The 25619-nt window shown below is 47.5% G+C and overlaps 8 protein-coding genes across 8 annotated transcripts; 3 read left to right on the top strand and 5 right to left on the bottom strand.

The window, feature by feature from the left end:
- Positions 1-1800: 1800 nt before the first annotated feature.
- On the top strand, positions 1801-2151 carry VFPPC_11228 (hypothetical protein; the record flags this gene model as incomplete). The annotated part of the gene is made up of 1 exon (XM_018289477.1): positions 1801-2151. One exon carries the CDS (start codon positions 1801-1803, stop codon positions 2149-2151), a length of 351 nt encoding a protein of 116 aa, XP_018136621.1.
- A 2702-nt stretch (positions 2152-4853) lies between these two features.
- On the top strand, positions 4854-6293 carry VFPPC_11231 (NADPH dehydrogenase; the record flags this gene model as incomplete). The annotated part of the gene is made up of 2 exons (XM_018289478.1): positions 4854-5201; positions 5265-6293. The coding sequence occupies 2 exons, from the start codon at positions 4854-4856 to the stop codon at positions 6291-6293; spliced, it is 1377 nt and encodes a 458-aa protein (XP_018136622.1).
- A 276-nt stretch (positions 6294-6569) lies between these two features.
- Positions 6570-7763, bottom strand: VFPPC_14894 (hypothetical protein; the record flags this gene model as incomplete). Its single annotated transcript, XM_018292662.1, has 2 exons — positions 6570-7035; positions 7105-7763. The coding sequence occupies 2 exons, from the start codon at positions 7761-7763 to the stop codon at positions 6570-6572; spliced, it is 1125 nt and encodes a 374-aa protein (XP_018136623.1).
- An 822-nt stretch (positions 7764-8585) lies between these two features.
- VFPPC_11232 (hypothetical protein) lies at positions 8586-10121 on the bottom strand (the record flags this gene model as incomplete). The annotated part of the gene is made up of 1 exon (XM_018289479.1): positions 8586-10121. The coding sequence occupies one exon, from the start codon at positions 10119-10121 to the stop codon at positions 8586-8588; it is 1536 nt and encodes a 511-aa protein (XP_018136624.1).
- Positions 10122-12533: 2412 nt separating this feature from the next.
- Positions 12534-13739, bottom strand: VFPPC_11234 (2,6-dihydropseudooxynicotine hydrolase; the record flags this gene model as incomplete). The annotated part of the gene is made up of 1 exon (XM_018289481.1): positions 12534-13739. One exon carries the CDS (start codon positions 13737-13739, stop codon positions 12534-12536), a length of 1206 nt encoding a protein of 401 aa, XP_018136626.1.
- Positions 13740-14497: 758 nt separating this feature from the next.
- VFPPC_18407 (C6 finger domain-containing protein) lies at positions 14498-15994 on the bottom strand (the record flags this gene model as incomplete). The annotated part of the gene is made up of 2 exons (XM_022430023.1): positions 14498-15604; positions 15707-15994. 2 exons carry the CDS (start codon positions 15992-15994, stop codon positions 14498-14500), a joined length of 1395 nt encoding a protein of 464 aa, XP_022284937.1.
- A 5801-nt stretch (positions 15995-21795) lies between these two features.
- On the top strand, positions 21796-23798 carry VFPPC_11237 (C6 transcription factor; the record flags this gene model as incomplete). The annotated part of the gene is made up of 5 exons (XM_018289483.1): positions 21796-21927; positions 21985-22121; positions 22196-22653; positions 22708-23314; positions 23384-23798. 5 exons carry the CDS (start codon positions 21796-21798, stop codon positions 23796-23798), a joined length of 1749 nt encoding a protein of 582 aa, XP_018136628.1.
- Positions 23799-24208: 410 nt separating this feature from the next.
- Positions 24209-25307, bottom strand: VFPPC_11238 (2,4-dichlorophenoxyacetate alpha-ketoglutarate dioxygenase; the record flags this gene model as incomplete). The annotated part of the gene is made up of 3 exons (XM_018289484.1): positions 24209-24814; positions 24873-25082; positions 25152-25307. 3 exons carry the CDS (start codon positions 25305-25307, stop codon positions 24209-24211), a joined length of 972 nt encoding a protein of 323 aa, XP_018136629.1.
- Between the last annotated feature and the right edge of the window lie 312 nt (positions 25308-25619).

Genomic DNA, 25619 nt, shown 5'->3' with positions numbered 1-25619 from the left:
GCCAAAGGTTAAGCTCTCTCGCGATAGGGCATAATAACAACAAGAGCGACAGGGCCCTTATAAAGTCGCTTTATACGGGAAATATAGAGCAGTCTGCCCAAAGATTTTAGTATAACTTAAGATATAATTCTAGTAGTGCTTTATTAGCAACTTTTAACCACCTAAAGGCCCTAGCTTACATAGGATGCATTTATAACCTCCTACTAGGCAAGGGACAATAAAGATTATTTGGGAAAGTTCAAGTGGCTGGTCTGCCTATAGCACCGCTATGGCTACTCACAAATTATATCCAAAACGCTTACCTAAAGCAGTCTAATTTTCTACTGGTAAATAGGAGAGTTTTATCTCCTAGTACCCAAAAAGAGGTTATTCCTACTATAAGGACGCAGAGCTATAGGTTAGCAGGATACTGTACAAACCATATATATGATAAGTTGTTAGAGGTTCTCTGTAGGGGGCAAGTAATTCTTCTTAGTTATTTGCTAGTTAAACTTATAGGATAAGAGCTTACTATAACACAAGATAAAGCCTACCGCACGCTATTATACTTCTTCTATCTACTTCCTACCGTATCTATAGCTAATAACTGTATAATTATACGCTACTTTACGCGAGAAATATAGGTTCTAAGACGAGGATTAGTAGAAGGCGTAATAGAGACTTAAGAGTGTCTAGCCCTATATCTAGATGAGATATATACTTATCTGCTCTGTGTTGAAGATCCCCTACCTAACTATATGTTAGAGCTATAGCGGATGTGGCAGTAAGACTAGCCTTGCGACTTAGAACTAGTGTGAATGCTTGGCAGTATCTCTAGGTTATACTGCTCCTTAATATTATTATAACTTTGCTAATAAGCAGCAGATAAGTTACTAAACTCTCTGTAGTATAATGCAGTTATAAGCATGTAAGCTAGTTCTTATTATAGCTATATTGTGATACATTAGTAGCTATATACAGTCTAATACTAGAGTGGCTCTATAATAGCGCTAGAGAGAGCAGCTAAGCAATAGGCAATACTACTATCTACCTTCTAAGCTACTATTAGGGAAATTGTCTTAGTGTATGCATGCTCCTGTTAGCTGGGTATTTAAAGAAGTCGAGTAAAGGATAAAGGGAGTAATCCTATATTTATAGCGTAATAGTAGATATCTAGCAGTTAGAATAGTAATAGTCTTAATCTCTAATTTTTCTTAAATCTAAAGAGCTCTTCTCTCTTTCTTTTATACTAAAAGTAAAGTAGTAGTATAGTATCTATTATTTCTAGTTAGCCTCTCTTTAGGATAGCTTCTAATAGAGTTATTCTTTCTTTATTATAATTATACTTAGTTATAGCTATATTACTAGTAACTTATAGCTATAAATATCTCTTAGAACTAGATGCCTAGATAGCTACTAATAGGTGCCTAAATAGCTATAAGTAGTAGCTATCTATAAGATAGTTATTAATAAATATACTATAATCTTATAGCTATATAAGGTAACCTAGGTATAAGCTTTCTTAGAAATTATAAATTACCTCTACTATATATATAAAAATAGTACTCTAGTAAGCCTAATAATATAGGTTAACCTCGTTGAGCTTGCCACACCTGATGAGGTTAACTGGCAAGGCACCGCAGCTCAAGAGAAATAGACGCTCTCCAAAATTCTTCCTTTTTGTGGCTGTTACAGCCTGCTAGCCATGCCATCAAAACTGCGGGTCTCTGGGCCTGCAAGAACCCCGCCACTAACAGCTGCTAACAGCTCCGGGTTCGGAAAGGTTTTTACAGGGGAGAGTTGCTTTCAACATAGCCAAGGATGGCCGCCCATGCTTTACAGGGTAGCTACACGCCCAGTGAAAGCACCATGACTGGAGATACCTACACTGTGAATTACTACCCACCAAAGACGGAACGTTTGTGGGTAAAGCAGTGGTTTGCGGTCACCAACATGGATTGCCAGCAATGTGACTGGGTCTGTAGCCCTATCGGCGCCGATTCTACTAATGATGGCTCATTAGAACCCCCTAGCCAGCACTGTGACAAGGCTTGTGACCCATATCGGCATACTGTAACCTGGGTGCCGCACCGAGATGCGAATTGCCTCGAATATCAGTTTAGTGATGCATTCGCACAATGCGACAACTCAAACTATTGCCAACAGAACTAGGTACGCATAGCCGGTGTTACCGACCGACTACACTTGCGGTAACGGGCAGCAGGCCTTACGTGTAACGATCTGGAATACTTTACCTCTGCTGACACATATTTTGACAGTGTGCTTGGTGATATGAACAGGGTTCGTTGACCTCGTGATCATCGCCATTCGTCACATGTAGAGTGAGCATGTTGGGGCGACAAACGACCGTTGCTTCAGACACACAACCAGTGTGTCAATGGATTCTAGGCAAATTTTGGAATCGAAAACCGTTGAATAGTGAAGAGGGTAGCTGATGTGTTTCATCCATCATAATTATCTTCTCTTTTGATTCTCTGATGGATGTGGCAATACGATACATAGCCTTCCAGCATAACGTTAGGCCAAAGCCGAGTGTATAATAAACATCCCCACATTTTTTCCATTAAAATATCGTTATGGATTGCCTGTAGAAAGAAGTATCAACCTCTTCTATTATTGAGCCTTGTATGTAAGACCTTTTATCTTAGGTATCTCTATCTTTAACATGTATAGGCTCGCTTGGGGTAAGCCTCGCTACCAGTAAATAAAGCAGTACCTTAAGTTCACGACAGGTGTAACGGTCCAAGCGAGTATATTGACAACTGGCTAGGCGACTATAAAGAAGTATCCAAAGCTGGAGAAGAAAGAGAAAGTAGAAAATGGAAAAGGAGAGCTTGTGAGCGTAAGAAGTAATTAGAAACAATCTCGCTTGTGATGGGTCCCGGCTCGGTAGGCTGGGATGGAAGGCGAGAAGTGGCAGCCGAGCCAGCCTCCGATTTAGCCCATTATATTCTCTATAGACCGTTACGAAATGGTTATAGCCATGTAACCAAACTTTTAATGGGAATATCGGTATAACAAAAACCATGGTTATATTCAGTTATTATATTATGCCCAGGTATGTCAGCAGCTTAGCAAAGTAGCATTTGGGGCAACGTTCTAAGTTGGGTAAACCCAGTGACCTCTTACATTAAAGATCTACACGCTGAATATAGAAACAAGATCCCCATGAATATGCAAGACCAAACAATTCTAAGGAATGCAGAGCGAGAGTTACCATGGATTGTTATGGTAGTAATTCCAACGGCCATGTAGAGATGTAGGATCGGCCAATCTAACAAAGGCATGAATGCGTATTTTCCGACTTAGACCGCGATATTCTTTGTAGCCCACGGTATTTTGCCGCAACTCTATAACACTAACAAAACAAATCGCGACGCTGTACCATTGATATCCGGTATTGTGCATTGCACATCATTTCACATGCTACAGTCACTTTGCTGTCTTTAATCATAGTTGCAAAATGACGAGCAGAAAAGGCGTCTTTTGCATTTAAGTTATCTTACGGATAGATTGAGTAATCGTATTCTCACTAGGCTTTGGCTCTTCGTCCATCATGCACGCATTTCGAACATGTTAGACCACTTGCCACTTGTTCCAGCATGGCGATGCTTCAAGTGCTGTCGGAAATGATCAGCTCTGTAGAACTTTTTGGAGGAATTGCACGCTTGGAACTTGTGCACGCTTTGAAGGTGCCGAATTCTTTCATCCCAGTCTTCATCTGTGGCATGTTTCGGTACAATAACTCCAGTTAAAGCTCCAGCACCCTGACCTCTACCGGATCGAGGGAATTCTACTCCGCAGTAGCCGCAAGCGTCTGCTTCTCCAGGGCGTCTGGTCGAATCATGGAATGCACGGTCGTAACCAGTTAGGGCAGAGCATGACCATGAGTGGCGGCGTACATGGAGGGAGTTCCGGTGTCGCTCTGCCTCATTCTTGTTCTTGAAACGGGTACCGCAGAATGAGCATTATGTTGTATACTGCCTTAAGATTAAGATTAAGAATACCAGCTTTGCGAGCGGCATGGTCAGGGCACGTGTGTATCGCTCGGGTGCCACATTTAATAATTTCAGGATTCAGCCGGTTTAAACAGTTGTGTTTGGCTGTGTCATGTCTGGTTACTCGGAGAGATAGATTCTTTAGTGGTTTGTTTCGATCTACCGGTGCCTTCGTTGGAGATGGTTGCTGTTTCTGCCTCTCAAAATCGCCTCGGGCAAAAAAGGGTTAGTGCTAGGTGTTGCCAGTCAAACAAAGTTACTTAATGTATTCCTTCTGTTTAACTAGCAGCACTATTTCTTGTCTATAAATTCCTACCTGTTACACCGGTAGCACACGTATCTTCTCGCAGTAGCCTAATCTGCGATTGCAACAAACACACGGGCATACGCTGGCATTTTAAGTTGTCCCCAAACCAACAGAGGTAAAGACGGCGGAGAGAATCTCAATACGGCTCCGATGTACCCGAAAGCTGCTGAAGGGCGGGGCTGTACGACCCACTGGCCAGCCAGTTGACGCCATCGAAGTTTGTGCCAAGATCGTCCCAATGACAGTGAAATGTGACTTGACGCCACATCTACAGTCTAGGGAATAACGCTGCTGAGAAATCAAGTCAAAAATCACCAATTCGCAGTTAGAGCTAAACTCAAGCGCTTTCACCAACTGACGGGGCGCATTTGTCAATATTTGTCTTTCGTCATCAAGTTGTAAAGCATAAAAGGCAAGCCGTGTCCTAACCACCCACAAGAGACTGTACAACAACCCATCAATGCTGTTTGATTGGAGATTACCAATTGCATGGGGTTGGTTCCAGAACACGGCAACACTAATTTTGAAGAGTTCTTTCACCAGACGCAATGGCTGCATACCTTACACAACGTATAACCCACCCTCACCACGGCATTCCCGTCTCTCGCGCCCAAACACCGGCTCCTGAGAAAACTGCAAAATGCACACATCCGATCCCAAATGTCGCCGCGAAAGGTGTTCCATTTTTCACACCAGAGCAGGATCCCGTCGCCGGCAGTGCTGTGGAACCTCAACCATCGGGTCAAGCTGTCCCCAAGATCTTCACGCCACTAAAAATCCGTGGTATTACCATGCCAAATCGTATTTGGGTCAGCCCAATGTGCCAATACAGTGCTCACGAGGGCTTCCACACCCCATGGCACATCACCCACTACGGTGGAATGGTTCAACGAGGTGTAAGTGTGTCTGTTGCTCGTAATAACCCAAGTTCCAGCGTCAACGATTAATTCTCATTGCAGCCTGGGCTCATGATGGTGGAGGCAACCGCTGTGCAGGCCAACGGGCGCATTACCCCTGAGGACTCGGGTATCTGGCTTGATGCTCATGTCGACACTCTCAAGAAACACGTCGACTTTGCCCATAGCCAAAACGCCCTCATTGGTATTCAGTTAGCCCATGCAGGTCGAAAAGCTTCTACCGTGGCACCTTGGCTTAGCTCCGGGGCCACTGCTACAGAAGAGGTGGGCGGTTGGCCCTCAGACGTCGTCGGTCCAAGCAATATTCCATTTGATGAGCATTATCCAGTTCCTCGGGCTATGACTTTGGCCGAAATTGACCAGTTCAGACGTGACTTCATCTCCGGGGTGCGTCGAGCTGTTCGCGCTGGATTTGACGTAGTTGAGCTGCACTTTGCGCATGGATATCTTGTCTCGAGCTTCTTGTCGCCGGCCGTGAACAAGCGGAGAGATCAATATGGCGGCAGCTTTGAAAATCGTGCCCGTCTAGCCCTGGAGCTCGTTGACGCTACACGAGAGGTCATTCCCAAAGATATGCCGCTGTTTGTGCGAATCAGTGCCACCGACTGGCTTGACACAAATCCAGATTGGCAAGACGGCCCGAGTTGGACGGTCGACGAGAGTGTCACATTGGCCAAGCTCTTTGCACAGCGGGGAGTAGATGTCTTGGATGTGTCTAGTGGTGGAAATCATGCGCAACAGAAAGTTATTGGCGGACCTGGTTACCAGGCTCCGTTTGCCAAGAAGATCAAGGCGGCTGTCAAGGATTCACTCTTGGTCAGCTCGGTCGGGAGTATCAAAACTGGCAATGTTGCTCAAGATATAATTCAAGGTGGTAAAGATGGGGAGGACACACCTCTTGATCTTATCGCGGCTGGTCGCATGTTTCAGAAGAACCCGGGACTAGTCTGGTCTTGGGCGGACGATTTGGGCGTTACGATAAATGTTGCCCACCAGATTGGATGGGGGTTTGGGGGCAGGGCATCCAAGAAACCGGCAAAGGTGAACAGTCAACATTCGTCGATACCCTAGGAGTCCTTGCTGGTGCGGACATTGGGGGGTTGTGCAATTATTGCACTCCATATATGTGATCTACTTGTCATAGGCACCAAACCTTATCCAAGAAATGCTTTTCACATGTTAGAACTGTGAAAACTGCGCAGAACGGCGAAACGTAGAGTATACGGCAAGTTTAATATACATTGCAAATAGAAATGCTACCCGCCAGTACGTGAAGGGTGAATATATACAATGAACCGAAAAGGGATTATCGCACCGCGCTGGTGCCTTGTCTGTGTAACCAGGCGCTCAAGGAAATTTCACCTTGGTCGAGTCAAAAGTAACAATATATCTCTTTCCCGGATGTTCCGTGACAGTGTACACTTTTTTGCCTCTCTTGTCGTAGCTCAAGTCCTCAGTGCCAGGAGGAACCATCCCCTTGTTAAGCGCCGCGCCTTTTCCGGGGACCCATCCCCAGATGTCTCCGTTCGTATTGGCGCCGTTGCTTCGTGAGACGTAAATCTTTCCATTAGCTTGGACAGCACCTTGAGTTCGCAGAATGTCGTAACAGTACGCCCAGACACCCTTGGCTGTCTTCTTGTCCGCGCCGGTTTTCAGAGTGCGAGTTGTGTAGTCCAGCTCGAACTGTACCATGCGGATGGGATTCTTCTCATCTGGCTGATACTCCCCAACCATAAGACGGTCAGGAGAGGCCGTGCGATCCAGAGAGATATAAGAGAACCGGAATGGGAAAGACGGAGTCCATTTATACCACCTGTGATATCTTAGTTAGATCTGCATTTGGTAGTGTTGTCGCCTCGTGCCTGCGTGTCCAAGTACTCACCGGATCTGAGGAATAACGTATTTGTAACCAGCAGCGGAATATTTGCCAGCACTGACTTTGCCGACTTTGTCGCCAGACCCAACCTCCCAAATATTGCTCATGTCAAACACTCGAATGCCATTCGACGTGTCAACTACCCAGAGAGTGTCTCCGTACCACATGATGCCGCCTGCATGTATTCCGACACCCTTGAAGTCGTCATCGGCTGAGGGATAGACAAGGAGTGCATTGCGGTATTTCTTTGTGGCTTTGTTTACAAAAGAGATACGCACTTGATGAATTTCATCACTGTACCAGCTCACCAACCAGCCGTCTTTGCCGTCATATGTTCCAACTTCGGCTGCATCGGCCGTCGACGAAATCCCTTGGGGATACCACTTCTTTGTATCAACGTCATTGTAATCCTTGGTCTTCTCCCAAGACAGTTTGGTTGATGATCCAGTCATGGCGTGGTTTCCATCGTCGAAAACGTCGGACACATTGACTCGCTTCTTGGCGTTGGTGAATATTTTTGAAAGGGGAGCTAGGTGCTTGTTTACACCTTGATCAGTAAGGACAAAATCCGCACCATTTCTTTTGCCGCCGCCTTTGCAACTGCTCGGGCTCTGACAAGCCGCCAAAGTGCTGGCTGTAAGCACAAATAATGCTGACAGCCTCATTTTTGGGATGTAAAGACTGAATTGAAGATTAAAAATGATCTGGCTTGGTTGGAACTCGAGCTTGTGGAACTGGGGCTCAAGATACTCATTTATAGTTGACAGAGCCGCCAAGCCTTCTCCAGTCAGTGATATAAGGATTTGCGAACAAGGTAAACTCCAGAAGTGAGGATGTTAGTTTAGTTTATTGTTATTGGTCAAATTTTCAATTTAGGCACGCGACACAACTCACAACCTCCTGCTTCCCCTGAATCATTACCGATGACCCCTGGAAGGATTTATTTATGGTGACAATGACGGGCAGAAAAAGGCGTAAGACGGCCCAGGTCTCAAGCCCAATCAGCCCCCCAGTCGAAAAGAACCTCTGTTGATCAACAGCCTTATTTCACTGCGGCTGAGAATGTCCCACTGTCAGCCCGTTATGTTGCCCAGCCTGGTGGGCGCATGGGGTTGATGTTAGACTCCGAAAGCCCGTAACAATGCCACGAATTAAATGGAGACTAAGTGGGGTTACTTCTATTTTGAGCTTGTTCTTGTTGCACATCAGTTCCTCCATTGGTACAGATCACAGAGAAATAGATTGGGAAACCAGTGCGGGAATAGGCCAAAACATCATACCCGTTATCAAGATCCTTTGGGAGCTGACATTGCCATAAGCCAAGGAGTGCACCCAATTCGTCGTCAATAAAAGTTTGTATTAAATCGGGACTCAGGGAAATTAATGAGAGACTATGACTCTAGCAACCAGGGACAAACACGGAAGCCTCAGCTTCAACTCAGCCCATCGCCATCCTTTCTCCCAGTCAAGCCCGAAAGGCTCCAACCTTAATGATGTCGATCCTTGCACTTGTTAGTGCGACTGTCAAAGGTCTTGTTCTTGGGACACTTGCATGTCCTCGAGTGAGGGTCATAGACCTGATCATGGTTCTTGCAGACACACTTGTGCCACCTGTTATCCCAATAGGCATCTTTGCCGCACTTATCCTCACACTTCCAACCATTCCAGAATTTTCCACTAGGGCAACTGCAATTCTTGGTACGAGGGTCAAAAATCTGGCCGTTCTTCTTGCACACGCACTTGTTCCACTTGTTGTTCCAGTCTGCCTCTCTTCCACACTTGTCTTCGCATCTCCAGCCGTTCCATACGGTGCCACTTGGGCATCGGCATGTCCTGGTATGCTGGTCAAAGACTTGGCCGTTCTTCTTGCAAACACACTTATGCCATTTGCTGTCCCATCTGGCATCTCTGCCACACTTATTCTCACACTTCCAACCATTCCAAAACTTTCCCTCTGGGCAGCTGCAAGTCTTGGTGTGTTCATTAAAGATTTGGCCATTTCTCTTGCAAACACATTTGTGTAGTTTCGGGTTGAAATATGCGTCCTTGCCACAATCATAGACACAATGACGACCATCCCACACTTTGCCCTTGGGGCAGCTGCAGGTCTTTGTCTGTGGGTTATAGTCCATTCCGTCCTTCTTGCAAACACATTTGTGTGACTTGGGGTTGAAGTATGCATCTTTGCCGCAGTCATAGACACATCGGTGGCCGTCCCAAACCTTGCCCTTAGGGCAGCTACATGTTCTTGTCTGTGGGTTGTACTCCATGCCGTCCTTCTTGCAGACACATTTGCCTAACTTTGGATTGAAGTAAGCATCTGGTCCGCATTTGTATACGCAGTGGTGACCATCCCAGATCTTATCCTTAGGACAGCTGCATGTCTTTGTCTTTGGATCATACTCCATGCCGTTCTTTTTGCAGACGCACTTGTGTATCTTGTCGTTAAAGTAGGCATCCTTGCCACAGTCGTAGACGCATCTATGACCGTCCCAAACCTTGCCATCTGGGCACTTGCAAGTGTTCGTTTTGAGGTCATATTCTTGGTCCCTGTTCTTGCAGATGCATTTTTGCTTGCCATGGTCCCAGCTCGCATACTTCCCGCAATCAGGAATGCACTTATGACCGTCAAAGATCTTTCCGTACGGACAGTTGCAGGTCTTTGTTTTAGGGTCAAAGACTTTGTCATGGTCTCGACACACGCATTGATGTTTTCCATTATCCCAGTAAGCACTCTTGCCACAATCGTAGACACACTCGTGGCCGTTCCATGTTTTGCCATGCGGGCAGTTGCATGTCTTGGTGTTTGAGTCATAGGACTTTCCTTTGTCACGACAGACGCATTGATGCTTGCCATGATCCCAGTATGCGTCTTTGCCACAATTGTTGTCGGTACGTGTACCAAACAACTCCCCTTCGCTACGCTTGGCTTCTAAGTCATGGTCGTCGACACCTGGGTTCGGGAAGGCTGACACAGAGCGCAAGGCTAGCAAGACGGGAACAAGAATGGTTTTGAACAACATAGTCGCAGAAGCAGCAAATCATTCAGATAGGCTAGCTTTGCTGTAGAGAATACGTCTCAGAGAAGGAAGCGCTGAGTTGCTGTTGTATCAAATGCAAACAGCTATGTCGGGATTCAAGATACTGAGAACTCGACCATTGTGTTTTGAAAACATGGATCACCTCACTGTTTAAATAGAATTTTCCGCCGGAGAGATTCACCCGCTTCACTTGCCTTCATGGTTGTAGGACAGAGGTTACAATCCGGCTAGCCCTGCCAATGTCGATGAGACCTACTGATGCCTGTTGTGTTCACGCTCAAGTGAAGCTCCTCGTAGCAGCTCGGACAAAGTGTACCGGAGCCAATGAGATACATAATCAGGGAATAGAAAATACGATCTTCAGCCTCAGTATTGAGTAATTATTGAAAGCCAAAAAGCCATGAGAGCCGTGTAAACAAGACCATTTGCCGTGCCCGGTGCGCTACTCGGATTTGATCCATATGCGTGAATATGTGGCTGGATCTGGAGCAATCCGTCAAAAGAGATAATTTTAGAGTATATTTAGCACCCAAGCTATCCAAACCGGGAATCGCTCAATAAAGGAGGTGGCGGCCGTGCAGATGTACACTTGACATCCCAGCCATGCTCATTTGCTCCGGGCATTTACCAAGGTATGGAACCGGCGGTGAAGATAATCGGCAGGTGCTTTAAGCTTATTGCAAATTCAGCTTAGTAAATACGCCAAATTTCTTTCTATCAACTCATAAGTCCCTCCAATATGTACTGAGGACGAGTTGACTGGTCGTAAGTGACTCAATCAATACAGAACCATAAGGCGTAGTACCGCACCGGCAGATATGAAATACGAGAGTAGAGTCGGTGGCAGACAAATATCGTATAAATCTGTCACAAGTATTACATTAAGCTGTCATCGAAAAATCGACTATCCAACTTGTTTACATCCATCATTGTGGCGTAATATGTTGTGTATTCCGGATGCTTGATGATCCGAATCCAGCGAAGTGTAGGAATCGGTGGCTGTAGCCAAATTTGAAGCCACCTTCGTGTGATCCATCTTGGGAGCGATGCCTTGCTTCTCAATGACATAGCGCTGATGGGCTTATATCATGATATGCATTACTTTGGCTGCGTGCCATCGGCCTTGGCAACATTAGCCCAAGGGGGTTGCTAATAAAGTTTCAGCTGGGGCTGTTCCTAATGGTCTTGGCAACATCTCCAAACGTCCCTAACTTAGACTTGTTTTCCCAAAGTAAAAGCTGGCATAACTATCGTGCCGCACACAGCATTATCAACAAACAACAAGAGTGGTGGCATATGCGAGTTTCTTGGCCTCATGAGATCAGAATCGATGGGGACGGCCATAGGACTGAGAAATGGCTGCTTGGTAGTATGGGATACATGGAGAATTTGGATTTTGATCTTACAGGGCTCAAGCAGCATGAACCACATGGCGTTAGCGATTATTAAAGGATGGCCAAGTCACCTAACCAAGCACGCCTTCTTCTTTTTTAGGTTCTCGTATTTTCCCTTTTGCTCTTTGGCCACATTGTTTTCTACTTGCCGCCACTACGGCAGTGGGTGAGGCGACAGAAGGCTTGCATGAGCTGGATTGGCTTTGGCAAATGAGATGGCTTTTGCGTCTCAACGTTGACGCCATGCCGTCCGCCCCATTGCCCCGCGTTTTAACCTTGATTGCCTTCTTTGTTTTCGGAACTGGAACAAAAGGTGGCTGAATTGCCCAAACAATGGGGCGATCATTGAAGAAGGCTGCCTCTTTCACGAACATTTGATGTTGCTAGTTGGGAATGTATCCCCAGCACCTGCTGTCCCAAGTCACGGCCGTTGCTATCATCCAATTTGATATATCCACACGTACCATTCCCAGCGTAGAATTCTATGCGTCTAGAGAGATTTTATAGTTACTAGGGTTAACATGATTGTAAAGTACACTTGGGTTCCGACAGATACTATACATTTTTTCCTCTAGCCCAGTCGAGGTGCAGACAAATTCATGCCACTTACAGGAACGACTCAGAGGATAAGCGCTAAGAAGTTCAGGCTCGTAGTAAGCGAGTATCCCACTTATTGAACAATGTTTCTGGACTTGCGCTCCCGAATTTGCAGTGGTGTGCGACGGACCGTCGGTGCTCCTTCAAAACCGTCTCCAAGAGTGTGCCACACACTTTCGGACCCAGCCCAGGACATCACACTACTACTTCGAACCGGCACGTCTGGGCACACAGATTTTGTAGCGCTAGTACAGTATTGAGTAGTCTAGTAACTAGATGGATAATACAGGTTTGAATTCTTGCTGTTTCGTTTAGATGTAACTGGTTGTTGGTGGGAATCCCGGTCCAAAATTGGGTAATTAGTAGTACAGTTTCTAAGTTCCCCCCCCCAAACATTTCCATTCTACTTCTTCTCCATCAGTTGGTGGAACCAATCGAACACGACTTGGTTCATCAACTGAGATGCACCAACCTGACAATGCTCGCCGGCACCGTCTTGATTCTTGAATATGTGATAGGTTGCTTTCTCCCCAAGCCTAGAAGCCAGTTGCTTTGCCTCGCCGGGGAAGAAGTGCTCACTCTCCCCATCACCGACAAAGACGGGGCATTGAATCTTGTCCACAACAGCGTCGAGGTCGTATTTCAGAGTCTGTGTGACCCATTCTGTCGGTGACTCCAGGTTGAAAGACCAAAGACCCTGTTCTATGCCCCATCGGACAGTTGTTGGAGTCTCGGGATTGAGAACCTGGTTTTTAACTGCCTCATCCAAAGCATCCTTCTTATCTGCCCGCCACAAGGCCTCCATTTCAGGCCCAATATGGCCCAAAATTACTTTCCCAAAGTTGAAGACGCCTCCGATGGAAATAACGGCAGCAAGCCTGTGTTCAAAAGCTGCTGCACGAGGGGTGAGGAAGCCACCGAAAGAGTATCCCATCAGTGCAACAGCATTTCGGTCAACGTCTTCCCGTGAAAGCGCGTAGTCCATAACAGGTGTCACAACCTTTTCCCATTCCAGGATAAAACCAAGATTTTGCTCTCTTCGAACAGTTGGTTGGCCGGGACCCTCGAATGTGATCACGTTTATCCCACGCTGCAATGCACCTTCTGCTGCAGCGTGATACATCTCCTCTTGGGCCCCGTCATAGCCGTTACACATCAGGATCGTCGGTCTTGGTCCTGACTGACCGCAGCCGTAAAAGATTGCCGGGACGGTGAAGCCATCAGCCTGGAGCTCTACGCGCTCCGCGGGTTGCGGAAGTAGTTCAATGGCTTTGTCAAAAGCATTGCGGTGTTTTTCCCAGAGTTCCGTAACGCGTGCGTCGTTCCACTTCCCGTGCAAGTAGAAATCGGCGGCTCGATAGTAGGTTGCCTCTCGGAACCGAGCATTGCGGGCTGACACGGGATACTTCTTGTGGTTAATGCCTTCTGCGATGCTGTGAGTTCGGCTGGCAAGGTTGAGAAACGCTGAGGAGAAACTTTCGATATCGCCAGGTATAACACAATCGGCGGCGTTAAGCACCTCGCTAACATCGGAGGCTTGATATGTTGCACCCGCTAACACACGAAGCATCTCATAGTGAAAGGATTGGTCAGAACTTAATCGAACCATGGTAGGCGTGGTATGACTTTAGGTGGAAAAGTGAGTCTTTTGACGATGCAGACTGTTTGTGATGGGCGGTGATGTTTTTTGAATGACGCAAGTTAGAAGTCGTCGGGATATCTTGTTGCGTCAAGTAGATTGTTTGATATAGACGCAAGAGCGATGGTATCAGTGGGGGAACAAGCCATATTTATACCTTCACCGACCTTCAACGGCCCAGCCCCTAGAACGAGGTATACCAGAATCTTTGTCCCTCAAACTTGATGACGCGGAGTGTAAGTAACGCTTTTCATGGCGAACTTGATATCCTCATGCTTAGAAGTCAGGACTTTCCTAACAAGGACGCCTGAACGCCACCAAGCTTAACCTGTCTAGGATTACCCGAGAACGATGCCCTCACTTGGTGCCAACCCGAATCCGAATGCCGAGATCTGCCTAGGTCTTACTGTTCCTCATGACTGTCCAACATTTTAGACTCCAGTTTTTGAAGCGAAGTCTGCTTTGGAATCAGTTGGGCTTGAATCATGTGGCACAAGGCAAATTGCCCTCAAACTGGTCTTTTGCTTCCTGCACAAAAACAAGTTGTGCCGCTGATGCAGGCATTGCGCCTTGTCGCAATTGTGTAAGCCGAGCGTTGTGCAAATAAGTGGCATAAGCTGAAACATAATTCCATATCTATATGCAAGGAGCAGCGATTGACGGGCTGACACCACTCCACTCCACGAGCGGGTGAACGAAAAAGCCAACAGGTTCATCCAACCTTACAACTACCTTGGCACTTGTGATGTTAGCCTACGAAGGGGCCACTCAAGCATTCGCTTCCACCTATAGATAGACGACAGCTCCGCCGCAATTGCTTGAACTTCTTGCGCTGGTCCTTGTCCAATCCACCAGAAGTGACCAAACCTACTCGTCAAGGCAAAAAAATGTGCGAGCAAAACTAAAGCTCGTGGTTGGGACTCTCCTATTAGGCTCAAAAGCCTTTTTCGAATCAGCATAGGGAAGATGATCAATTTTCGGCAAGCATCCCCTTCGAGGCCTGCCTCCATTGACCGTTGTGCTTCCCCAAGGAAGTTCAGCGCCTCGACATAGGCCTGATCTGTGTCTCCATCCCACAGTTCTGTGTCGACATCGGTCTCGTCGCGCGTGAGTAAATATGCGAAATTGTGCATTGAGCCTTCACCAGACTTTTTCGCATTCTCCATGGTCTTCGGGCTGCTCAGGTACTTATAAGCAATGGAATGGGGTCGGTCTTTGGCGATTGACCACGCCTTCTGATGAAGTGCGGTAACGGTTCCAGATATCATGAGCCACTCCATCGGGGGTGAGTATGGTTGCCGTGTTCGTGTCTGGAGCATTGCCCAGGAACATACACGCAGCATGGCAGAAGTTAGGCAGATAGCATCTAAATTGTCAGCAGCGATGTGGTCAAGAGACTGTTGATGCCTAAGCAAGGCCATTGACAGGTATCTGCGATGTACCGCCATTGTGGATGATGGATCCTGAGTATGCTGAGTGCAGACCTGATGAAGCGCGGTTGTTGAAAACATGGCGTATAGCAGAGAGTCACAGTTGAGAGACTGATCTGGCACCGCCTCACATATCAAGGGTTGGGTCACTTCGTCAATTGCTGTTTCTGGCCCGGTCTTGGTCACAAAGTGACGCATCAATCCGATCTCTAGCATCCGTCGCTCGCGGCTCTCTGGAATGTCACCTTCGTTCTCATCCTTACACGCCTGTGTTTCAACCGCACTGTTATTTGCTCTTGGTCTTGATTTCCTTCCAGTTGACGTAATTGTACCTCGAAGGTTGTCATAAATGCACGAGGTGCCATGACGCTTGCAGTGTTGACATTTTGGACGCTCTTCATTACACTTTACACCACAGTCAGCACATCATTAAACCATCAAATACAAGTACGACAGCCTTTATCCCATCAAATGAGAATTTACAAGATGCGGCTGTCTGCAGGACGCGTGCGTACCTTGACCTTCCTGGCTTTGCATCGCTGGCAGCCGAGGCGCGACTTTTTGAAGTTGAGTTTTGGTGCCTGAATAAGACCATCGCCTGGGTCCTCTAATGTATAAACAGCGAACATATCGGGACTCGTGTGCCGTTACAGGACACACTATGCCATTACGACGGTGTATGGTGTTGTTTGGACTCTGTTGGTGAGAAACGCTGATGAATTGTAGCCTGCCAAGACTGCCCTTGGAGATCTGGACAGTGGAGAGCTCTGCATGTGGTGTTTCAAGTTTCCACATGCATGAAGTGGGCGACATCTGGAACTGGGACCATGGAGCCTGGTTGGGTCAAGACTGCGACTGACCACCTGTGCATGTCAACTGGTGGTCAAATGCACCAGACACAGCAGTGCACACACCCGCGGGTGGACTCCGTGCTGCCCCATCCTTGCTTGTGTCTGGTCTGATTAATCTCACAGACCAGCACTCAGAGACAACAAAATATCAACTCAACACGGATAATCACACAGGCATACCGCATGAATTTACGCGATAGATGGGGCGGATGGCAGATGCGGCCAAGTACATAGGTAGACATTCGCGTAATCATTCGACGATATTTGTATTTTCGACATTGATGATTTCTCTCGACTTGTGATCCAGATTGAGGTGGTCAATTCCTGCCTTGGGCTTTGGCGATTTATGAATACATATGTAGCTTGAAATGACCAAGAAAGGCTGTGAATAACAAGAGAATGGACTAGCATATTATTTTGGCACAACAAAAGACTCCATTCTCAAGATGCACTCCATGTTTATGGTCGCTTCGTGAACACCAGCCGACAGCCATCCTAGTGAGCCAGACTTTGGTCAGCTCAACATTGAACCCACAAACGGATACCCCAAGCGGACAGAACGTCGTTCATAAAGTGACATACCATAGGGAATAATGTAGCAAAAACCTTGATCTCTTCCGACTTGCTGGTGGCGTGATGCACCCAGTCAAGTTCCAACGCGGCCTTGCCAATCATGGCTGTCATGGTAAGTGGTACATACTTTCGAGCCAGACAGTCATGCGGGCCAGCGCCGAAGACTAGCCAATTCTTCAGCTTGGATTCCGCATCACCCAAAATCCAACGGTCGGGATCAAACGATTCTGGGTTCGGATACACCTCTGGATCGTGCAAAGCCGGGTAGCAGGAAGGAACAACCATGGATCCCTTCGGTACCGTATAGTCGTCCGTCACCGGAAAGTCTTTCGTGGCGATATACGGAACGAAAATAACCGGAGGACGATAGCGGAGAAGCTCTTTCACTACGGCGTTGGTATAACTGAGAGATTCGTACATGGGGAGCTCAAAAGGGCGTCGTCGATCTCCCTCTCTGACGGTTAGATTTTCTTCTCGAAGTCGAGAAAGAACATCCGGCCGTTGAGCAAGAACTTGAAAAAGCCACGTAGTAGCGCTGCTAGAGGCGTCTTGCGAGGCAAAAAGAAATGTAAACATTGTCTGCCCAATCTCTTCATCCGTGAAGTTGCGAATCAAATTGACCGGCTTCTCCATATCCGTCTCGCCCGCAGCAAGTCTGTCGCGATATATTTGCGACTCCATCATATGAAGCACCCATTGATCAACTATACAAGTTGGTTGGCCACCATTAGCCATGTTGGTTTTGCATGCCGAGGCGCACCTTGCGAATTCTGCCTGCACCGAATCCGCGATACGCTTCCCTCGCCAGCACTTTGTGAAGGGGATGTAAATAGAAAATGGGATGTTGACGAGCTCAAGGGCAGCAGTAATCTTGTAGAAGTCGTCTGCAATTCTTTTCACAGCATCTTGCGAAATGTACTCGCCGAAGAAGGTCCTACAAGATAGTGCGCAATTGATCTCACGAAAAAGACTCATGAACTCCATTGGGGCACCAGAGTTGGACTCGCTTGCGGCAACAAACTTGTCAAAGTATTGTTGGTAAACTTGTTCTTGGACCGGGAGGTAGCTTGCAAGCGCATTGTTGGTAAATAATCCGGCCAAACCTCTCCGGAATTCAGCGTGGGCTTTGCCTGTCAGGAAGACCCAAGCTGATGGTCGCATGATATCAGTCGCGATCGGGACAAGGCATGGCTTTGCAAATGAGGGTGATTTGAAGACTTTGTGAGCAATGTCTCTGTCGGATGCCAATACCACAAACCTGGAAGTGCATCAATGCCAGTTAACAGATGCTGCGCAATCTAGGGCGTGGGGGAATATCCTGACTTGTGGAACACAGACACGCAGCTGAGAGGCCCGCTAGCCCATTGCGCTATGTATGAATCGAATTTGGGGTATAGAGCCTGTATAAAAGGTCCGATCAGAGGTATTTTGAACCTGGGTCCTGGAATGGAGCCTTTACGATATATGTACAGCACTGAGGTGACTGGGTTAGTTGCTCGTGTCATACACAAACGGTATTGACGCATGTCGACATACATTGATCATAGATAGTCATAGCCAAAAAAGCAGTCAAAAGAAGCTGCCAATAGCTCCAACTCGAGAAACAAGTGCCCAGCCCGTCTGGTCTACCTTGATACGTAGGTGGCCGTGATTCGGTTGCGTTCCGCTCCATGGTTGCAATACGAAGTTTTGTGAGAAAATGAGGGCGAATTGGCCAACATGTCCTCCGTGAGCACCAAAGATGTTCCTTATATAGGCATCGTAGTAGATAGTCTCAAGAAAGAATTGGTTGGATAATAATGAGCGGCGCTGTACCTGGCAGGGTTTCCAAAGGCCACTGCTAGGAAGGAAAAGACTGGAATCTCAGCCCAACCATGGCAGTATTGTCTGCCGTTAGACATTTTGAGCGCCAAAAACCTGCATGTCAAGCCCACGTCGATGGCAAGACTTGTAAGGTCAAGGTCTAGTTTGTATTAGACTCCGACGTTTGATAGTAGTCTGTGGATGATCGTTGCTTCGGTGGATGCATTGCGGCAACGGGCTCCATTCTGGTGTTGCGTTTCGGGGGCTGCGGGATCTAGGACAAATTAGTACTAGACTCCGATGCATTAAAAACCAGACCAGACCAGACACATTATTGATGCACAGATGGCTTCTGGTCTGGTACGAGCCTGGCAGGTCTTGTCATGGTGGGCTTGTTGGATTCAAGTTTGATTGTTGAATTGAAGCTCTCGCTCAAGATCAGAAGAAAGTAGCTTGACACAAAATTGTGAATTCTCATCGATTGTCCCCGCTGAATACTTCTTGCCACACTGACCAGAACATGTTCTCTGGCTGTGTCTTTAACCATAGCACATTTTGGAGGTGCGCGGGTATGTCATCCCAGCAATCGAGGCCGAGAGCCTCTCTAGCCGAGAGAGCTTCTGTAAAGAACCATTCGCGGTCAAAGCGGTCAAACGAAGACATCATTCCAAGCGAGATGATCCAGACTCTTAGTGATTCGGGACAGCTGCCCACAGTGGCTAAGCTTTGTAGATGCTTTTTGAGTCGTTTTGCAATAGAATCCGCGAGGTGGAGGTGTGAATAATACGTTGTGCCATGGATGAAAAGCATGTACAAGATCAATGCGAATCGAAGGGATTCGGATAATGCATAGCGATTATCTTCGCTTTCATTGCACGAGAGAAGGTCATGAACGACAAAACAAGTCAGGTCATGCAACTCGGGGGTTGAGATTTGTGAATGGTGAAGAATATGGCGAAGACGAGCCAGCGTAGAGCTGACTATCGGTTCAATGACAAATCCCTCCAGCCCTAGGTTGTTAGGATTCAAGTCGGTCGGAGCCAGCTTCCATTGCAAAGTTGGCAACATCTCGTCTCCCTTGCCGTGGCCACTGGGATCATCTCCGATTATGAATTGCGGCTGACCAGTGACGAGCATGGAGACCCTGTAATAGTGCAGTGCTCAGTAAGAGTGTACTGTTTTCGAATGCCATAAAATCGACCGCTTACCATGAAACCATTCGAGCCGTAAGGGGATTTGTGCGCCTCACTTGACTAATGCCACCTCTCAGAGCAATCATCTTCTTTACCCCTCCGATGTGCATTGCACTCGATTCCAAGTTTCCCTTTCCGTGCTGTCCATGAGATTCGAGGTTAGGCATGCATGTAGCAGACAAATTGTCGTTGTTGACATGTTTCATTTTCCTCACCTCGATTGCTGCCAGGGTAACAACGGCGTTAATTGTTTCGTCCTGGACTGCAGACGTGGGCTGTTGAAGCTTTTTTCTCAATTCTGCGACTGAGTCCACCATGAGAAGATCTGACACAGCAAAGCCCTTTTGTGCCCGTAGCTCTTCATCCAGTGACGCAGTCTGAAGGGACACGTGGAAAAGAGCAGGATCTTCCAGGGCAAGCGGCCACCACGACACGATGAACGGATTGCTTTTCATGCTCATGTCAAGCGGGTAATATTGAAACGCGATACTGGACAGGACTATGATGGTTAGCTTGTTTCTGTACCTATCAATGGATAGTAACTTTAAGTGTTTCTTTACAATGGTGAATGAGACGTTGGACATGAGCCCTGTGTAGTCTTGTTGGGGGGTACGAATCAAATGGGTCGTAAGATGAGTTGGCCGGATTGACCAGTCTCACTAACGGCGTTGAAGGTGGTATGGCAATGCGAGCCGCACGTGAAGTTGTCAATGCAGCAGCATCAGCATCATCTTGGCGCGGCGAGAGGGACCTCGACTGTCCCGAGCTGTCCGGAGACGAGGATGAAGAAGTCAGTGGCTCGTTGGCGTAGACGCAATCTGCCTTTCTTTTGACACAGCGGGAACACCGGGGAGTTTGAAGATCGCAACGGTGTTTTGCTTTGGCGCAGGAGTCGCATGATCTCCTGAGGGTTGCACGCATTTCGCGATGCTGATGTGGTGGAATTGGTCCCGATGCGTCTGAAGGTTGGATGACATCTGATGGAGGTTGTGAAGTCTGGTTTCATTTTGCCTCAGTCAGGAACAAGGGACCAGTGAGACATTGAAGGGCGTGGCTTATGCGATTCGGGGCACTGGACATGGTCTGGTGGGACAGTTCATCCCGTGTGTAGCCTGCGACAAGGGTCAACAGATCGTTTGGCATTGTAAGTATCTATCCCTTCCAGATGTCTGGCCCCTTTTTGATTCGTTTCTTTGCCTTTTTACTTTGACCTTTGTCTTTGTCGTCAAGTTAGCTTAGAGGCACTTGACGATAGTCTTCATCCACAGACTCTGGACATGACCACAGGCATGTACCAGACTTTTACCTTGTTAGATAGCAGCTGCAAATTGGTTAGTGGGAAAACGTAATGGCGCATACTGGACATGGTCACTGACTGGAAGTTCAAATTTCGGGTTAAAACCCTCCCAAATGGCCAGCTGGTCCGGTTTTTAGTTTATTTGCTGTTCAGAGAGTTAACTGAGCCAAGCTATTTGGTGGACTTGACCAGACCAGACACTTCAAATGTTCACAACAGCCAACGATTCAGCATTCAGCTAGTTAACCGACGTGCAAGATTGGGGCAACTGAGGGCTTGCCAAAGTGCGACCATACCATCAAGGCTGCTGCTAGCGTAGATTAACTCGCCCAAAGCTCAAACATAAACACTGAAGGCAAACTATTAGCGTCCAATCTCCATAATAAACAGCCACAATCCTCGTTATTAGCAGTATCGGTCGCCACAGAACGCCGCGGTTGGCGGATACACCATCAAGCGCTGGGAACATTGAAACTTGGCCTCGTCTCCAGCCCGGCCCAATACTTGCAACTCCCTTGTCTTGCTGACAGCGCAAATATGACCCCGAGCACGGGTCAACGAGGCTATCGTGCTTGCGTGAGGTGTCGTAGCCGCAAGACGAAATGTGACCTGTAAGTAATTGGAGAACACGGCAGACCTGCACCATGTACAATGTTCCATTTGATGTCTGATGCAATACTTACCAAATCCTACCTGACTGCATCGGCTAGAGACGGAGTTGGACAGCCGAAACAACCACCTTGTGTATCTTGCTACAATTCTGGCAGCAATTGCGCCTTTGCAAATTCGAATAGAGGTGGCAATGTAGCGAGACGCAGAAAGCAAAAGCGCCAGTCAACAGCTCGTCGCCGGGGCATCGAGAACTCCATATCGCCATCCATGGAGGACCAAACCGACGGCCCTGAAAACCTAGACGGCACTGGCGCCATGTATCACGAAACGCATACAGAGCTTAGAAACCCTGCTGACGCTCTTCGCATTCTTGCTGGGTCTAGTAAACACGAAAATGCTGTATGTCGCCCGCTCCGTACGTCTGTTTGCCCATTCTGATAGCCACAATTGCTGTAGGCGCTTGGACCTGTAGCTTCACACAATCTCGACAACATGACACCGTCGGAAATGTTGACAGGTGATAGCCTTGATGGATTTGAACTGGTAATGGCCGGTAATCTACCTCTCGAGGTGGTGTTCCAGCTGCTTGAAAGGTATGCGTGCCAATATACCACCTTTGACATCGAGCATGCCCAAAGATGCGCATCGTCTGACTAATGTCATCAAGTTTCTGCCAGAATTATCATCCATTTTGCCCCATAGTACCCTCGTACATGCTTGGACTCTCAGCTGCGAGACTGATCAAAAAGTCAGACCATTTCCTCCTTGGCGTTATTCTCACCATTGCATCCCGAGATTCCCCTCAGCATTTGGGGATGCATTCGCACTGCTGGGCACATACCAGGCAACTTCTGTTGGACATAACTCTAGCAGTTCCTTGGACACAAAAGTCGCGTGTGGTCGAGGGCCTGCTTCTTTTGTCTGAATGGCTACCGCACTCCATGCTGGAGCAGTCTACAAGCGAAGACTTCGATCATGTATTCGGAGAAGACAGGACGGCGTGGTCCCTCATCGGCCTGGCGGTACGATATGGGTATCTAATGCGTATTGACACGGCTGCTTTTAGAAATGTTGACCAGCAAGAACCACGAGAGCAACAAGAATACAAGAGGCTCATATGGACCTGTATGTTTGATGGATTCGATTCGCACCAAGGACACCTACTAACCGGGCGTATAGTCATATACATAGCTGATCGACAAATCTCTGCCCGTCTGGGCCAGTCATTTTGGTCCAGGGGCCCTTCTCTTTCCACCCGTTTCACTGCCAAAGACTTTCCAACTTTGACCACACTTCCAGGATGCGGTGAAAATTATACCTCGGTTTTAGAGGCAACTATTGAGCTAACACAGATTCTTCACAATGCTCACGCGATATTGTACTCATCTCAAGAGCGCACCAGAATTATGGTCCGTGATGGGGATTACAGTCGCTATCTAGACGACTTTCAGCGCGCGGCGCAATCTTGGCATACCACGTGGAGGGACATCCAGGTGTCGACGAAACTAAGACTTCCCTTATTCTTGCTATTTGAATATGTCTGTCTTTACGTGAACGCATTTTCGTTTCAGGCCATTCTAGCCCGACGACAGGCCGAAAGGAGACGCAGTCCGAATCCGCGAGACCGCGAACGGGGCTTGACCCATCCATTTGAAGCTGGCATACTCAGATCACCAGATGGACGCTACGTTTTTGACGCGATAGATGCGGCAACAAACATAATCACACTCATGAATGACGCTGATTCGCAAACCGACCTGCGTTACCTGCCATCTCGGTATTACTTGTGAGTGTTGTCGTTACAAGGCGCACGGAATTGTCCTCGTCAATGTCTAACGGACGAATCGCCTTGCAGATACAGCGTGTATGCTTCGGTGTTTCTTTACAAGGCAAGCCGGGCTGGAGCTGTTCGATCTAAAACCCAGCGAGAAGAAATTGTTGCCCTCGCCGATGGACTGATAGCAAGCCTTGGCCAAACTGCATCCAGCGACTCACATATTGGGCGTACATACAGCAATTTGCTCAAGAGACTTGATTTCAGAGCCATGACTGGGCAGTGCCCTCCGGTCGCAAGTGAATCTGACCGGGAGCTTCGAAACCGAGAAGGTGGAACATCCCAAGTAGCTGCTGGAGGGACATCTGCTGGACACCAGGACATTTCTTCACTTGCAATGCAAAGCGACGACTTTGAAATAACCCTACCTCCACTGTCGGATTACGATATTGAAGAGTTCAACAATTTTACTCTTGGCAACATTTGGCAGTTTTGAAAGAATCGCAGGCATTAGCTCGCATGGTAAAGCAAAACCGATGAGTGAACCTCCGAGAGCTGCCTATCACAAGTCATTCTCGAAATTCGTGCAGTGATTAAGAATCGAAAGGAAATGAGTGACCGACAAATCAACTATAAAATCTAAGCTTGCATGGAGTCAAAACATGCGCTTCTCAGGCGAGACATTGAATGGAATCAGGGGACGATATGATGGTGTGCGTAGCTGACTGCGAGAAAATTGTTGCAAAAATGACGCGACTGTCACCGACTCTGGCATTTCGGTTTTTGCAAGACGTCGGCAAAGTGTATATGCAAATCTAGCTACAGTCTAGTTTATCGACGTGGCCACCATAAAACACAGACATCGCTAGAGTATTTGGTGCCTCAGCACTGTTGGGTGATCTGGAATCAAGGAAGGCCCATCCTTTCATTTGTGTGTTCATTCAATCCCCAAGCCTGACTGCTGTCGTCATGTACTGTTGCGCGCCGCATGTCTCGCCTATACTTGGTGAGGAACTCTCCCCCAACGGCTCGGTGCATAGTGCAAGTGTTGTCCCAAACTACCAAATCACCAACGTCTTGCCACTCAACTTCTACTACATACTTATCTTGTGTTGCGTGTTCGAAAAGTCTGTCAAGAATGGATTGCGATTCCCCAGGCGATGTGTTTTCAAGAGAGTGAATATGCTTGGCGAGATAAAGTGTGGGTATCCCAGTAGTTTCGTGAAGTTGTACCAGTTTGTGGCGGCTCAGAAAATGTTTCGCTGGGTCGACATCCTTGAAATGCTCAGGAGCAGCCAGCTTCTTGGAATGAAGGATAGAATGGCGAGCAACGAAGTCGCTCTCCTTCAGCAACTTTGTAAACTCTGGGTCGAGATCACGATAGGCTCCTCTCATATCGGCGAATGCGGTGGAGCCGCCTGTCCCAGGCGGAGGGAGCTCATGAGCGAGAAGCAAGGAGTAGCCTGCTCGTCGAGGATTGAAACTGGAATCTGTGTGGAACAGAGCATTTCCCTGGATGATATTAGTCATCACGATCATAGACTTTGGGGTTTTGGCTTCGTTTGCATACCTTGTTTGCCTCCCCGCGGGGACTGCTTAGATCGGTAATAGTGCCATCGGCATCGATGTTGCCAACATCAAACAACTCATTATACCTCAATCGATGAACTCGACCGGCAATGTTGTAAGGAGTCACATCGTCTAGCTCGCCAAACTTCCGAGCAAGCTCTAGATGTGTTTCGTCATTTAGTCGAGTACGGCGAACAACTGCAAAGCCATGCTAATAGTTGCATTAGATAAGCCTGTTCCGTTGAGAACTCTGCTTTAGCAGGAGAATTCCAGAACCTACTTTTCTCACAGCATCCTCAAGAAAACGAAATGATTCCTCACTAACACCGGAAGCAAAATCAAGACCCCTTATTTCAGCACCAAAGCCATTCTTGATAATGTTTAGCACGGGCTCAACAGTGCCATTAGTTTGCATGTCGACGGCGGAGAAGGACATTATTTACCATTCGTTCAGCCGTCTGGGGTTGAACAATGTGATGGATGTTCAACTATGGTTGAGTATGAAGTGGGGGGCGAAATTGGGCATTATTTATACCTGCAACAACTGATTCAATACCAGATATTGCTCATTGTGGTGAGAGTAAAGGAAGCGTCTACAGCCTGGTGCCGTCCATTGCCGACGGGGCCATAGTGGCATGGCAACTTGAAGTGAGTCGCGCCAAATCTTGGCCTCTGATTACTTCTTGTGGTTAGCTGCCTAGGACTCGGGTCGCTGACTGGGTCCGTCCCTTGCCGAGTCGGCCCATAC

The sequence above is a fragment of the Pochonia chlamydosporia genome (assembly GCF_001653235.2).
Source record: "Pochonia chlamydosporia 170 chromosome Unknown PCv3seq00017, whole genome shotgun sequence".
Lineage (NCBI taxonomy): Eukaryota > Fungi > Ascomycota > Sordariomycetes > Hypocreales > Clavicipitaceae > Pochonia > Pochonia chlamydosporia.
The sequence above is the reverse complement of the archived record's forward strand: the minus strand, read 5'-3'. Positions and strand labels throughout refer to the sequence as shown.